The sequence below is a fragment of the Diadema setosum genome, chromosome 12 (assembly GCF_964275005.1).
Source record: "Diadema setosum chromosome 12, eeDiaSeto1, whole genome shotgun sequence".
NCBI classification, from domain to species: domain Eukaryota; kingdom Metazoa; phylum Echinodermata; class Echinoidea; order Diadematoida; family Diadematidae; genus Diadema; species Diadema setosum.
This window is the reverse complement of record NC_092696.1, coordinates 8,344,978-8,361,992: the sequence shown is the minus strand read 5'-3', so window position 1 is coordinate 8,361,992 and position 17,015 is coordinate 8,344,978. Positions and strand designations below refer to the sequence as shown.

Genomic DNA, 17,015 nt, shown 5'->3' with positions numbered 1-17,015 from the left:
CGCCATCACTCTCGACAAGTCGGCTGGAACCCTATCCCCCCTAGGGGGTGGATTTTGCTCCCTTGTCTGGCATTGACAGCACCCAGGAGCAGAGCGGAGGGGGGTATAAGAGGAGGCGGACGGTAAACACCCTCCTAATGCAGCCCTCATTGAGCACTTTCCCGAAAACAGCGTCACGTTGTCGCTCCCTCATCTCGTCCTCCCATTGTTTTCATTCTCCCCTCCCAGCAAGTGTTTTCCCCCTTTAAATTTGCCCTATTGCACTATAAAAGTGCAAAATATATTTCCTCTTAGATATGTTTGTATACATACAAACCAGTTCCTGTATATATAAGAGTATGGAAAGAGGGAGAGATTAAAAATAGATATATTTCATAATATAAAGTGCATAAAGTGCATTGAACTTGCTCTATCTCTGGAGGAATGCCTATTTGTGCATAGCTATGTAATCAATAGTCATATTCAATGATATGCCCCCCTCTAAGAAAATAAATTGTTCATCAGTATTGATATCAGGTCCTACCACTGGGGTGTAGGTCCCTCACAGTTGAATTTCATTTATTTTCTTTGTCCAGTGTGAATAAATGTAGGCCTATGTCCAGAAAGTATATTGGTCTCTAACATTTCCCATTTTTCAATCTTTGTTTCTCCATTTTGCAGGTACAGTAATATTACCCCACGTATCCAATACCAGCTGTTCCTTGAAGCAAGAGGACCCCCTGGAAATGACCCGCTCATTGGAACAGTGCCTGATTGTCACCTGTGTGTGCAGCTTGTCCGAGTTAGGTGAGGAGTAGTGTCTGTCAAACATGCATCAGAGGGAGTGAATTAAGTGTTGGGAATAACCAATTTGTATGACACTGTGTTACAAAAGTCAGAATGGATTTGAAAATGCAAAACATTATGCTGTTTTCAATACCATCTTGGTAATTACCATGTACAGATGATTAAAATGAGGTGCAGTGACAAGGGATTACCATCACAGTACAAATATAATCTGCCTTCATCCCCGAGAAAAAGCAAAGCCTGGTGTTGTAAGGTTACCAGATCTCTCTGTGTCACAAGAAGAAGCTGGGATGTCTCTGGGGGAACATTCAGTTTAAAGTTATAGGTATAACTTCTGAAAAGAATGAACCCATTGAGATGAGACAATGTTTGTGTCACAGGATTCCCATCTGTTACATAGTTAGAATATACTGTATACGCCATATATTTTGCGAGTCTAAATTTGTGGGAATTGGGATTTCTTGGTGATTTTGTGAGTGGTTAAATTCGCGATAGTGGAGTCCTGTACTGAACAGAGAAATGTACACGCGAACATCACATTCATATTGGGATCAGAGTCCATATTTTCGTGTGTTTTTAATTTCACGAATAGCAGCTGACTCGCAAAATTTGCAAAAATAAAAACCTCACAAAATATTCCGCATATATACGTACAGTATTTCAGATATCTTCTTCTGGTGATTATTCAACAGTCTGTAACTCATAGGTTGAGCATCATGATATATCGCTGTCTAGACTGACTTGATGCAAAAGAGAGACTTTCTTCTATTGAAATTCACTTCCGAAGAAGAATCAAGTGAAGCTGTGTTTGAATCATTGGCAGGTAGGGGATCATCTCATCTTCTCTGTATGTAGGAATTCCATCAATACTACACATTATTTCTTGAAATCTTTGATCTTTGAATTCTGTTAATTTTCTTTTCTTTTTCTTTTTTTTTGCTATCTCTATCAGGTTTTCCTGTACTTATTTTCTCTCTCCATTCAAGTCATCATGAATGTGGACTGGACTTACTTGTTATCATCATGAATTTGAGTTGAGTGTCAAGTGTCAAAATTCATTTTCTGTTTTTGTACACCCCCCCCCCCCCAAAAAAAAAAAAAAACAACCCACCAACACCAACAGGTGAACTGGTCGGCAGAGCGAGGCACTATCACCAGAACCGGCACCGCATCGCAGTGTCGCCCCAGAAGCGCCACGGGGTCACGTGGAGCCCCGACGCCCTACGTACCCTGTTCCACTTCATGCGGTGCAACCAGCTGGAGAATCACCACGATTGTCCAGCGGTGCAGTTGACACCAGAGAGGTATAGCCATTTCTCTTGCACACACCATTGCATCACTCATGTTGCTGTGGATGGTCATGATGTTGGTGCAGTTTACACCATTGTTGGTACCAGTGGTTCTTTCTGGCACCATTATGTCACCTAGATTGTCCAGCTGTGCAGCGGACGCCAGAGAGGTATAGGCCTACCGATGGCTCTTGCTGATGAAATATGTCACCTAGGTTAGTGGGGGATGGTAATGATGTTGGTGCAGTTTACACCATTGTGGTACCAATGGTTCCTTCAGTTACCATTATCTCACCTTATTGATGTTATAATCTCCGTCTTTTGTTAAGTTGTTTGCTTGTTTGTTAAGGGATAGTTGCAGTCAGTACATTAGCACTTTATATGAGAGAAGTAATGAGGGCCTATTTGTTAACTGAGGGGTGCTGGTCATGAGATAATTGCATATGATTGGTATTGAGGAGAGGAAGGGTTCAGAATTGTAATTGCACAGGATACCCATTAATTTTCTGGCATTAAATGTGGTTACCTGGCAGTGCTAGGGTAATAGTAATGGCAGGGACTTCTGGAGGAACAGTGCGGAAGAGGCTACCCCGGCTGTACGTAGATGAGACCATTATTGTTATATCATTACCATAAAGTATATATCATGGTCAAACCTGTCTATAGCGACCACCCAAGGGAGACGAAAAAAGTGGCTGCTATAGACAGGTGGCTGCTATAGACAGGATCTTTACCATGACTTTTCTCTCAGAGGGAATTATTTTTAGTGGTCGTGTAAGGCAGGTGGTCATTATAGACAGGTGGCCACTAAGACAGGTTTCACTGTACTTATATATTTCTATCAATATCATCACTCGCTCCAAAAGGAACTGTCACATGCTTACGAATAATGATGGATTTTTTTTTGTCTCTCTCCCCTTTTCCCCTGTGACACTCCAGACCGTACGTTGTCCTCCCACCCCTAATGGAATGGATCAGGGTCGCCACCACGCACTGCGAGCACCGGCTGAGCAGCGTGGTGGACAGCGACGATGTCGGGCAAGCCGCCAGACTCCTCCTGCCCGGGATTGACACACCCATCCGTCCACTCAGGTGAGTTGGTTCAATGAAATCAAGTAGACATAGAGTGTATTCTTGCACATAGCAATTGACGCTGTCATGTATACCTATAAAAACTCAAACGGAGGCAGCACTACTTGATTTCGATAACAGTGAGTTGACAACGCTGTACAGATACACAGTGTGGGCTGTATTTGATCATACATGGATAACAGAGAGTACTATATCTCGAAACTATGTAGTTTTGTAGGTTCTCTTAGTGACTGCTGTGTGTTTGGGAAAAGGAATATCAAATGTAAACTCTGAAAATGTATTTCTGTTATGTATTGAGAATATTTTAGTCATGCTATCAACAAGGGGATGATTACCGCATGATATGTAACATGAGACTATCACAGAGTACATCATCGTTTGTGCATCATCTCCCCCCCCCCTCCCAGAAATGACGAGTCCCTGTGCTCCTCCAGACACCTGGATGCCTCGCAGTCCGCCTCCCGATTCCAGCAGGACCTGGGTTTCCGAATGCTGGCCTGTGGGAGGACAGACCTGGTCCAGACGGCAGCCAGCATGCTGGGCCCAGACGGGATCAACACCATCAGTGAACAGGTGCGCTGGAGACTTTGCTGACCCTCTTGCCTCAGGAATAGGAATAGGAATGATGATGATGATGATGGTGATGGTGATGATGGTGATGATGGTGATGATGGTGATGATGATGATGATGATGATGATGATGATGATGATGATGATGATGATGATGATGTGATAGTGATGGTGATGATGGTGGTGATGGTAGTGGTGATGATGGTGATGGTGGTAATGGTGATGATGGTGACGGTGATGGTGATGGTGATGATGGTGATGATGGTGGTGATGATGGTGGTGGTGGTGGTGGTGGTGGTGGTGATGGTGGTGATGGTGATGATGGTGATGATGATGATGATGGTGATGGTGATGAAGATGATGGTGATGATGATGATGGTGATGATGATGGTGATGGTGATGATGGTGATGGTGATGATGATGATGGTGATGGTGATGATGGTGACGGTGATGGTGATGGTGATGGTGATGGTGGTGGTGGTGATGGTGATGGTGATGATGATGATGATGATGATGATAATGATGATGATCAACACCATCAGTGAGCAGGTGAGCTGGAGACCTTTGGTACCCATCTCACCTCAGGAATAGGAATAATGATAATGATAACAATAATGATAATTATAATGAAAATGATTAACATAATCAGTGAACAGGTGGGTTGAAGCCTTTGCTTAAACCTTCTCACCTGAGGAATAGGAATGAAAAGATAAAGGTTAGAATGAGAATGATAATGATGACGATGATAATGCTATGACCCAGCCTACTTCAAGCAGGACCAAATCTTGATCTGAGTATAGAGGCTTAAAACCTGCATTCAGAATCATCCATATGTATCCGTAGGTAGGCCTATAGATATGATAATGAAGATAGTTATGCATGAGTAAAGCTTATATAGCACAAAATTATAGAATCATCAATTTTCCCCTGGCGGGCATAATTACCATATACCAATGTGATGGGATTTAGCAAAACACAGTGTACTTGCATATTTAAACAAATCAATCAGACTGCCTGGATAAAACCCCTTTTTTCACCTTATTTTGTTCTGAGAAGAGAGAAGAGAATTCCACTTAGCCAGATGCATTTTTGTGCATCTTGTAAACTCTCCCTAATCATACAATGTATGTCTGTTTCTTTGTTTGGCTGTATATCTGTCTGTATGATTACTTTTTTTTTTCTTCTGTCTTTGTCCTCAGGGGATGACTGCCTTGATGTTGGCCTGTGTGAGAGGAGATGAGGCTATGGTCCAGCTTCTACTGGACAACGGTGCCAAGCCCGATATTCCGGTGAGCCCCACCCCATCTTCGTCATCTTCTTTGAAACTAGAAATACTCTGAGTAAATACACAATGTATATTAATGAATGTACTGCCAAGTATGCTTATTGTAGGATCTACGACTGTAGCTGTGGCCACCTTTGAGTTACAGTATACTGTAAAACCAATAATCTTTGCTTGCATAAAACTTGCATGAATTTGGCCAGGAGGCAGATTTGCGAAAGTGAAATGAATGCAAAAATGTTTGTCAGTACACGACGTTGAATATAATGCATGTTTCAATTTGCAAAAATGTCATGGTGCAAAGGTTTCTAGTTTTACAATATCAGAAGGCAGTTAAGACTATTTTTATGGAAATTTGTGAAAGTTGTGTGTATAGAATTTGAGTTTGTTCACTGAATTGAGTCTGGTCTCCATGTTGCCCAGGTCCCCAGTAGCAGCCAGAAGTACCCCTGTGTCCATCCAACCATCAGACACTGGACAGCTCTCTCATTTGCTGTGGCTCACAGACACACCTCAGTAGCTCAGGTAAGCTTTTCTTTTTGAGTTTAAAGGGATAGTTTGTTGCCGTCTCTCAGGCGTCAGTAGCACACAGCTACGTCAGTCTGTCTGAATTAGAATAGTCTTTCTTTTATTACAGTTCAGTGCTCGCGTTCACCTGACTTTTTTTTTTAAAAGCAAACAAACAAACTTACTAACAAACAAACTCCATAGATCCAGAGATGTAAAGTTTTCATCAGTTTGTTTAAGAGTAATTTGAGTAGATACCTGTGTATTACATATTTTATGAATATATTGAGTTTGTACACATATCATCTGACTTGCTTTTGATGTTAGCATTGCACACTAATAGAATGAATGTGCACTTATCATCCACGTTCTGTCCAGGAATTGTTACAGGATAATTCACACTAGCGATAACTGGTTTTTCTTAACATCCAATTGCCTCATTTAAAAGTCATGACCCATTGGTGTAAAATGTATTAGTAACCATGGCAACCTGTCTCCTCTCTTCTCCAAAGTTGCTGCTGGATGTTGGAGCTAACGTTGAAGGTGGACCGGGAGAGAATTACACACACTCACCCCTCCAGCTAGCATCCGCCGCAGGTACATCCCAGGTTTCACTTGTTCTTATTCATAGTACTTTCAACTCTGAACCTCCAGTCAAGGTTCAAAGGTCAAGTGTAATACAGGAAGCTCCTCCTCCTTGTGCCACAGCCCCTCCCAAAATAAGCCTCAAAAGTTTGTCCCGTAAATTCCACTTTGCACTATGGATTACAAGTGCGGAATTCAGCAGATTTCATTTGCGTAGCAGTAATGTTCCATATTATGAGCTTTGACATGATAATCAGACAAGTCCTTAAAAGAAAAGTAGTCCCTTTTTTTTTTGCAGGTCCTCTTGACTTTAACCAAAATCTTTGTTTGGTGACATTTGAAAGTATAACCAGGGGGGTTCTTATGTGTCATCTCAAAGTTTGCAGGGTGATGTTAATGAGGAAGAGAGGTTTGTGGTATTAACATCACGTACATGTATATGTAGTCCTTGAAAGGGCTGTTGTTCGAGAAAGAAGAACCTAGAAGGAGTAGAGTGTAGGAGGGAAGTGACATTGGGAGGGTGTAAGGAAGGCAAATAGTGACAGTCGACAGGCAGCAGAGAGCTGGAGGTTGAGGTTTCACTAATGGAGATGGGATAATAAGAGACAGTGAAAAAAGTTGTAAGGAAGAATAAAGTAAGAATCAGGCAAAGTGCGATGGAGGGGGGAGGATTATTACCCTGAAATGAGGGAGGAGTGGGAGAAGGTGAAAGTCGGAAAATTATGGCGATGGGAAAGAGAGGTGAAGAAGATGTGAAATTCTGAACAATGTATCACAAAATGGAGGGAGAGAAAACAAAGTCAGTATTAAAACAGTTGAGAATACAGACAATGGAATGCAGAATGAAAAACTGTGAAAAAAGTAAGAAAGAGGGTGAAACCCAAGGAGGACTTCTGCGAGAAAGAGATATGGGAGAAAAAGAATGATCATTTAAAACTTACCAGATTCTCATTAAATTGCTCCTCTTACTCCCTTGATCTCTTATCATCTCACCGTCTCCCACAGGTTTCCACAGCATGGTGTGCCTTCTTCTCTCTAAAGGTGCAGATCCTTACCTTACCACCGTCCACAGAAATGGGATCACCAGTAAAGGGCACGGTAACTCATTTGCCCTGGCAGCTGCACATGGTCACAGGTAAAGAGATACTACTGTAGAACTGCGCTCTGAATTAAGTGAAAGTTACACAAGTTAACTCCATTCTTGTCAATTTGAGATATTTGAGAATAAACCTGCTGTTAAAAAACATAGGAAATGCTAAGAAAATATGGGATTTTTTATCATAACTTTCAGAATACTCCTTTTTATGCAACAAGTGAGGTACAGTTAAACCAGTCTTTGAATAGTGATCACCTGTCTATAGTGGCTACCTGCCATATATGGCCACTAAGAACAATTTCCTCCAAGAGAGAAGGCATGTTACGGAACCTGTCTGTAATGGCCACTCTTTCTGTCTCCCTTGGGTGGCCACTATACCTAGACAGGTTTTACTGTATTATTGGACGTGGTTTGTTCTGCTGTATTTGACTATGGACTTAATTTTTTATTTAGATTTTTAGCATACTGTCAACTACTGTGTACTCAAGATCATTTGTAATTTTTAGGTATTATTTTATGCTCTTTGGATGAAGAAAATGAAAAATAGAATTGAATTCAATTCAGCTGAGTAGAACCAAGGGAATTTGAATGAAGTAGAATGAAAATGCTATCTGATCATATGACAACTTCAACAACCATTCCCATGCATACCTTTAATGCAAGCGATAATCTCTCTTTCCCATCTTCTCCCTGGAAGAAATGTCTTGAGGAAGCTCCTGGAACAGCCCCGTCTCATCCGCTCCTCGGACATCCTCTCCCTGGAGGAGATCCTCGCCGAGGGGTCGGACAGTCCCCGGGAGAGGAACGGTGCTAAGTCGGGCAAGAACAAGATGGCACAGACACTCCAGGTGTGTGCATGGTGGGATTCTTGAACAGGATTGGTTCTGACCTTCTGTCTTTTTGGACTAAATGTGTTAAAAGTTCACAGTTTATTTTGCTTGTTACTTCTTTGATATATATAGGTGATATATAGGTGATATGTAGGTGATATATAGGTGATATATAGGTGAGATATATAGGTGACATTTAGGTGATATATAGGTGATATATAGGTGAGATATATAGGGGACATGTAGGTGATATATGTTTGATTCCTGACTAAAATCTTCTGCTGTCTTTCCAGGAGGCAATGTACCACAGCTGCGAGCACGGTTACCTTGACATCGCCATGGAGCTCCGCAGTCTGGGTGTGGCCTGGACCTTCCACAGCTGGCTGGAGACGCTGCACACCGCCCAGTACTTCCACCGCCGCGCCATCGTCCAGTGCCTCTTCCGCGACTTCGGCTCGATCGCCGTCGACGAGGACTTCGAGGAGCTGATCCAGGACGGGCTGCCACTGATGTTTGAGATCTTCAGACAGAGCAAGGTGGGTAGGGGCTTTAAGTAAAAGCAAAGTTCTCATACGCATGCAGAACTGTCAATTTGTACTGTAAAATACACACAGATGCGTGAAAAAATATGTGAAATAATGCTACAAACACAATTACCAGTGGCGGATCCAGAGGGGGCACATCGGGTGCGCACTCCCTCTTTATTATTGGTTAAAACAAAAGAAATGAAAAGAAAAAAATGGGGGGGGGGGGGGGAGGGGCACTGGCGCCCCCTTTAATTTTGTAAAGGTGCCTCCCCTTTATGGAATTCCTGGATCTGCCCCTGATTACAGTTGGGTAATGACAAAAATGGGAAATATTAGCCAAAAAGGTTTGCTGGAAGTATGAGAGTCTCAGAGCTTACTCGATCACGGTTGCTACATATTTTTTTTTTTTTATTATCGATTACCTGGTATTGATAATCGACAAGTCTGCAACAGCAGTATATCCACAAATCTTCCACCGTAGAATGAACTCCATGCAGCTTGTTGGAAAATATGATTGTTAGGACACCATCCATCATCACATAACGTTCTACTTACCACAATGCTGAACGGGGAGGAATCTTCTGGAATAAACGTCAGGTGCATGCCATGAAAGTTATTTTACATCTTTGATCTCAAAATACTCCAAAACAACTCATCATCCTGGTAAATCCTGGTGAAGAGCCTATGTCTTGGACAAGATTTTTGTCCACTATGTCCCTCTTGAGCCAGGTGTATAAATGGGTATTAAAGGGATGGTACAGTATTGGTGGAGATGAGAATTGGGCTTTTAACTTTTTGTGAGATACCAATAAAACACTTATGAGATAGTACAGAGCATACCATTTTAAGAGGAATTCAAAGTTTATTTGATGAAAATGGGTTTGGAATGACTGAAAACAAAGCGATCGTAATAAAAGGTGAGTCCCACACTCACCTTAGAATCGCTCTGTTTTGGATATCTCGGCCATTTCAAAACCAATTTTCATCAAATAAACATTGATTTCCTCATAGAATTACATGTTCTTTCATATTTCATAAGAGGTTTCTGATTATCTCACCTAAAAATGTTAGAAACCTGAAATTAGGTCTCAACCAAAACTATACGATCCCTTTAAACTTGCAATGCTACGATAGTGATAATGGTAGAGCCAACTGGTAGAGCAGTGCAACATTACGGGTAGAAGACCATAATATTATAATTATAAACAGGATTTCAAATCAGTACTAGCTGAAAAATTACCTCACTGTATATGATTGTATAGTAAATTGTCATGCAGTAGGTCATGTATGCATTCATTTCACCATGAAATGTCTTTCCCACTTCTTTCTCCCGCCAGAATGAGCTGGTCAGTAAACAGCTGGCTAATGTCTTCTCCCATCTCATGGGACTGGATCCGATTCCAAATATACCCTGCCCTGGAGCCATGCATGCAGCCAGAATAGGTGAGATTTGATACCAGTCTCTTCACAAAGCACAAGGCTGCAGTACAATGTCAGCACTATGTATTAAGTTTTACATAATTATATTATAGATTTTTCTTGTTGTTGTTTTGATTTCATATGTACATGTTGTGCACCTTTAAATGTTTCTATTGATAAATGGCGCTATGTACAGTAAAATGCTGTTTCATCATCATCATCAACATCATTTTATAAATGCGTGAGAGTGAAGTTGTGGTTCATATTCATTCATTTTCTCCTTCATGTGATTAATCATGCAATGTCATCTCAAATAGGATACTTGAACAGGGTTCAAATGATATAAACTTTAGTCTATGCAGCATTTAATTATGCACAGACTCTTATGTTGTGCTTTAATCACTGTCAGCTGAATTATTTCCTGGACTTCCAGGTATATTGAGATAGGGAGATATACAGACAGGCAGACAGATAGATAGATAGATAGACAAATAGGTAGATGGATAGATAGATAGATAGATTGATTGACTGATCGATAAATAGATTGACTGATGGATTGATTGATAAAATTATAAATTAAGAGGAGGGAAAGCCTTGTGCACAATTTTCAAGTAAGGGAATGTCTTAGACATTACATGCTAGAACCAGACTCGTCTCTCAATATTAATAGCCTTGCATAAGTGTTGGTGCAGTAAATGAATGCCCCTACCCCCCCCCCCCCCCACAAAAAAAAAAAAAAAGTTTGAGAAGAAATTGAGCAGTGAAGTGCACATTGATGAAAATTAATCAAGGAAGTAAAGATGAGTACAATGATATGAATTTTCTCTTAACCTCTGCAGACCCTCAGTACATCAACAACCCCGAGATGTCCGACGTCACGTTTGTGGTGGAGGGTCGGAGGTTCTACGCCCACAAGATTGTCCTGGTGACGGCGTCCAAGCGCTTCAAAGCCATGCTATCTGACCGGATGCTGGACCCCAAGAAACCAGTGGTGGAGATCAGCGAGTTCCGCTACGGCGTCTTTCAGGTGAGTGGTTGTCAGAAAGTGGATAAGATGAAACGGTAAAGCATGAAGTCTTGTCTTCCTCATCCTGTATAACACCACCATAAGGGAAGCTGTAGCATACCAGTCTTTGTCACATTTAATGGCTTGGAGGGTAAATGACTCCCACCATTATCACTGGCAGGTTTCAGAAAGAAATGGTAGCAGTCCCTCCAAGTCAGAAAATTTCAACTTGTATGCATTGATTGGTTGGGTTTGCTTCCTCCTTAAAGGAGGGACTTTATTTCTGCACCTTCTGCAAGTAAATTCCTGATATGTTACAACATGATATTGGCGTAAAATTGATTAACAGCATGAAGCGGCATCATAGCGTGCCATTGTAGTGTTGGATTGATGATTATTTTTTTTTCATTAAGTTGAGCCAGTAGAAAATAGGAGTTTTGATAATTAACAGAATTAATTAATACAAGAATGTACCAAACAGGCCTGCAATATGAGTCTCAAAGATTTTAATGATTTCCAAAGTGTGAGATGTCCAATGAAATTCTTTCTCTTCCCCGTCCTCCTCCTCCCAGCTCGTCATGCAGTACCTGTACCACGGCAGCACAGACAACATCCGTGTGAAGCCTGGAGAGCTAAATGAGGTATGAGGTGTTACTAATTAGAGAGCCTGCCAAAAATAGTTTTCTACTCAAGTATATCATCTACATCAAAGTATATCTAAAGCACCCATCAGTTATAAGTGTACTGACTTGTATGGTAGTGTAATTCTGATCCATAGGGTGCTGTATATTTTTGTAAACTCATTTCTGTATCAATCTATGTATTCATTTGTCTACTGTAAAACAAGATATTTTCGCGGCATGACATTTTTGCGGATTGCGACTGTGACATTCAATGCATATAGTGCAGACAAGAACTTTTGTGTGCATTTAAATTTCATGAATCTTTGCTCGCATGAAATTAGTGAAATTGAAATGCATGCAAATATTTCTAGATTTACAGTATTCATCAATGAATTGTTTGTTATTCATCTGTTCGTACAGTTACTGTTTGCTTTCAGTTATTCAAGTACACATGTATGCATTTATTTAGTTTATTTATTCATTCATCGATATGTCTATCTATCTATGTATCTGTCTGTCTAGCTATTCATCCATTCATATTTTTATCCTTATATTTGATCTGTCATTTGTGACCCACTACAACAAAAGGATCCTAAAGTCGCTGACTTGTGAGCCGAGAAAATTGAGTTTGAAGTCAGATCACCAAAATCTGTCATAACGTTCGGATTTCTGTTTTACATAATTTTGTAGTCTAATGTATCTTCTATCATCTGCCGAAATTTCGAAGCTAAATGATGAAAGAAAAGGCCTGAAAATAGCATTTTTCTGGGCCATGCTTGGCTCGCCCGTCAGCGACTTTAGGATCCTTTTGTTGTAGCGGGTCACATTTATTCATGCATTAAATGATTGATGCAAACATTCATGGTCATTTCTGTGGTGTACCGTGATGTATTTAATTTTCATTTTCTTATGTGATATCCAATGTACAAAGAATTTCCAGAATGGACAGTAAAGTAATTAATCAATCAATAAACAAATCAATTAATTAATCAATTGATCAATGGATCAATGGATCAATCAATCGATCGATCGATCGATCGATCGATCTATCAATCAATATTTCTATTTCCTTTCATTCTTCTCAGCTGATGTCAGCAGCCAACTACTTTGCCCTGAGTGGGCTCCAGCTGTACTGTGAGCGTCTGCTGAGCCTGGAGCTCACCTGGGACAACGCCACCACCATCTACAGACAAGCCAGGGTGAGTGGGTGGAAACAAAGGGGGATATCCCCTGGAGGTGGTGTAGTCTTCACTCAAGGCTTGAATCTTATAGGTTTTATCTTCTACACTATATGCCACGGTGTAAACCCCCTGTGTGCCACATTATTCGGAGATAGCAATGTAAGTCATGCTGTGGGAAAACATTCTGTTTTTCAAATTTATGTAACTTTCATAGATTTTTGTTACCCTGGGCATGTAGTGAGCAAAGTCATAGGGAAAAGGCCAAGCAGTACTTTAAAGGACAAGTTCACCTTCATAAACATATGGATTGAGAGAATGTAGCAATATAAGTAGAACACATCATTGAAAGTTTGAGGAAAATCGGACAATCCGTTCAAAAGTTATGAATTTTTGAAGTTTTTGTGCAGTAACCGCTGGATGAGAAGACTACTGCAGTGTATGAATAACTTAGATGTCACATGCGTACAACAATATAAGGAAAATATAAAGAGAATTTCACAAAATTTCATCTTTTGAAAAAAGTACACATTCCCTTGACTCGTTACCGACATATGTTATGGGTAATATTATTCCCCCTGCCTTTAGAAAGAGGCAAGTCAAGTGCTCTTTTATTATGCGAAAAAAATTGAAAATATGTTGAATTTTCTTTACATTTTCTTTATACTGTTGTACGCATAATTACTCACAAGCTGTAGTAGTCTCCTCATCCAGCGATTCCAACATAAAAATTTTAAAAATTCATAACTTTTGCATTGATTGTCCAATTTTTCTCAAACTTTCACTGATGCGTTCTACTAATATAGCTGCATTCTCTCAATCCTTATGTTTATGAAGGTGAACTTGTCCTTTAATGTAAATTGTATGAGAAATCTATGATTGTTTTTCTTTCAAATGATCAGTAGCAACATCATTGTAGAGGCATAACTTTTGCACACAAAACAGTGACAGAAACTTACAATTTACTCGCAAATCCAGTAGGGCACACAGCTTGATAGTCATTCACCACATACAATGCAAGCTACATGCGACAGGAATGGAATCACGAGAGACACTTTCATTGTACTGTGGCATTGGGTGATTTATCGATCGGTTTGGGCGGGTTTGTGCTTCTGAGCAGAATATGTGAAGTTGGAACGCTGTCGACTGAGTCAGGCGTGCAAACGTTGCACATTAAGAGTTAACTGAGGCAAATTTTGAGGCACTGGGCAAGTTGCACTAGTTGCTAGTGTGAGTTGCTGACACTCACTCACTTATTCACCCCTTACCTTATGGTTCAATCTCCTGACATTTTCTTGAATTTCGATAAAGTCGATTGGTGTTGAATATTTAATCTCAGGCATGTGACCCGACAGAAGGCTAATGGTTATGCTGTGGTCTGTGTTAAGGGACAGCATCTAAATCTGAAAGAAGGATAGTGGGTTCAAGACCGTGGTAGTGAAAGCATGATTATGCAAACTATGTGTTGAAATTTTCTTCGCTGTTATAATGAATGTTGTCATGATGCTATTCAATCACATTCTTCATTAGTGAGCAAAGTAAAATTGTAATCTATCGTTCTCTTTTTGGAATGGAACTTGACAATATTAGTTGTCAAAAAAATAAATGATTGGGGTAGACTCTCATGCACGATAAAAGAGATTGTTTTCAAAATTCAGTAGTAAATGGAGCCAGCCAAATGATATATTCATCGAAATGGATTTTCATATATGTTCAAATGTGATTAACATATTTTGTCAGCTTGATACTAATATAAGACAAACCTGGAAATTTAAAAAAAAAGTAGTCCTTCCACAAACATGTGAAAAATAATATCAATTTTCATTCATATGTCAAGATCATGATGGTTTTAATCACTATAGATTAATAGTCAATTACTAGCTTCTCCAGTTTAGCTTTTACTGACACAAGTTTGGAGATGGGCGTTACAGTCATTGATGGCAGAGTTTACTAAACTCCCCCCCCCCCCCCCCCACTTTTGACATTTTTCAGCTGTATGGTGCTGAGGCCCTGCTGGACTACTGCCATCGATTCTTCCTCATCAACATGCCCGAACTCCTTGCCAAGAATGAAACCTTTAAGAAGCTGGTCTTCCCGCCCAAGCCGCACCCCTGTGACCTTCCCAGCATGCTCCGCGACACGCTGGCCAAGCGCATCTACGACACCTACAGCAAGCAGACAACAGTTTGATTGACTAGTTGGGAGACTGCATGGGGGGTCCACTAGCTGTACTTGCCTCTTCCCACCTGTCTTTTTTTCCTCTCATACTCCTTCCATCCATCTCTCCCTATATCTCTCTATATACATGTATATAAATATATTTCTCTTACAATTTATCTCTCTTTTTGTCTCTTTCCATATGTCTCTCTTTGTACATCTCTATCTCTATCTGTCTCTCTCTCTATATATTTTTTTCTCACTATCTATCTCTCTTTTTCCATATCTTTCCATCTGTCTCTTTCTCTATCTCTCTCTATTTACATATTTCTCTCACTGTCTATATCTCTCTTTTTGTCTATATATCCATCTGTCTCTCTTTATCTCTCTCCATCTATCTATTTCTCTCTCTTTTGCCAATATATCTGTCTATCTGTCTCTCTTTATCTCTTTCGATCTATCTATTTATATCTCTCTCACTTTTTTTCTCTCTCTCCTTTGTCAATATATCTGCTTATCTATCTCTTTATCTTTCTATCTCTCTCTGAGCCATGGCAGATGAAAGAAAGAGAGGAAGTCACCGTATGCTGTCCATTCATCTGTTGACAGAGTGAGAGAATAAAGCTGTAAGAATATTCTATGTATGCCATATATTTTGTGAGTGCTTGAACTGCAGACAGAGGATGAAAAATTAAGGAGCATCTCTTCTTAAGGATCAAAGATAACAATTTCCCACCTACCTAGGAGAGGATGCACATTAAATCTGCCTTCTTCATTGAGCCTGAATCAGTCCATTTTGAAAATGTGGAATAGAATAAAATCCCCACCGTAGTATATGATGGATACTGAAACAGTACTGTATACCTGATTGGTATATACGAATTGGCAAGGGTCATATTGGTACAGAGACTCTTATTGCGCAGTTGAAAACTCTCAGAGAGATGACACGGGCCAAACTAAAGAAAGGGGAAGATAAATGAGAAAAAAAAAGAATCATAGCTTCCTACTTGCAGTCACAATAGATGATTGCCTGTATTGTCACCAAAGAATATTAGTGTGCTACTGAAGAAATGTAACATTTTTGTTCTCGGTTAGGTCCAGATTCAGGCTGCCAGATGCAACACAGCACCTGTTTTTCTTATAAGTTCTTTTACATATAGTGGGACAAACTCTATATCACTTGACCACTCAAAGGCTGGCAGATCCATAGAAGGTCAGCATCAGAAAATTGGCAATTTTAAACAACTTCCACTGTGATGGGTCACAAATCCCATCCTACATAATCATTCATGGAAGGACCAAACATTGAATTGTAAACTTGTTTTAAGTGTTTTTAACCCGTTGAGGACGAGTCCCGAGTATATACTCGGGCAAGTGTCTATGGGAAATGCGTGCTGTAGCAAAATCAATCCGTCCTCAACGGGTTATCCTGTTGTATACAGGTATTTGGATGTGCCTCAAAACAAGTCTTTGGTAGATTACTCAGTTGTGGGAAAAATGGGTCAAGGAAGAATTACCCCACTGCTCTGACAGCCATGAAATTTATTCCAGTGGATACTAATCCATCCACCTGCCTAAAAATAAGAGAAAGAAAGAAATTCAATAGTGAAACAGATATGAGTAAGCCTGAAGGAGAGACTAGTCCTTACAGAAACTTTCTTAAAGAAAAGCCAAAGATGTGACCACGACTGTAATTTTTTGCAGTTATGGGAATGTGTCAATGGTCTGCAATTTTGAGAGAGTTTGAATTTGGTAATTTGTAATGACTGCTGGAAACACCCTCAGCTATAAATAGGTTCCCCATGACAAGTGCTGTAAATGTATAGTACTGACATAAGATCATGTTCCATTTTTTTTTTGTCCATTCATGCCATTTCATTCAGTCATTGAATTTTCTGCATGTAATATATGAAGAGTTTGTTTGCAAAAACCGATAAGTCCATATTTGCCAAATGGAGATATTTGCGATTAAAGGTCAAGAAAAATAATGAGAATAATAAGAAAAGTTTTGCTTCTTTTGACCATAACTTCAAAAATATACCTTTATATGTAGTGCCCAATATATCAT

The 17,015-nt window shown here is 40.1% G+C and overlaps 1 protein-coding gene across 1 annotated transcript; it reads left to right on the top strand.

The window, feature by feature from the left end:
* Nucleotides 1-725: 725 nt before the first annotated feature.
* Nucleotides 726-15,025, top strand: LOC140236038 (ankyrin repeat and BTB/POZ domain-containing protein 2-like). Its single transcript, XM_072316013.1, has 15 exons — nt 726-786; nt 1,910-2,090; nt 3,015-3,167; nt 3,575-3,740; nt 4,937-5,026; nt 5,443-5,544; nt 6,039-6,123; nt 7,117-7,246; nt 7,905-8,055; nt 8,331-8,573; nt 9,902-10,007; nt 10,823-11,010; nt 11,562-11,630; nt 12,698-12,811; nt 14,783-15,025. The coding sequence occupies exons 1-15, from the start codon at nt 726-728 to the stop codon at nt 14,978-14,980; spliced, it is 2,037 nt and encodes a 678-aa protein (XP_072172114.1). The 3' UTR covers nt 14,981-15,025.
* The last annotated feature ends 1,990 nt before the right edge of the window (nt 15,026-17,015 follow it).

Bases quoted from the DNA above. Each gene is read 5' to 3' on its own strand.
- LOC140236038 (XM_072316013.1), top strand. From the start codon at position 726: ATGACCCGCTCATTGGAACAGTGCCTGATTGTCACCTGTGTGTGCAGC. The intron at 787-1,909 runs GTGAGGAGTAGT...CAACACCAACAG, and splicing joins GTGCAGCTTGTCCGAGTTAG to GTGAACTGGTCGGCAGAGCG. The intron at 10,008-10,822 runs GTGAGATTTGAT...TAACCTCTGCAG, and splicing joins CATGCATGCAGCCAGAATAG to ACCCTCAGTACATCAACAAC.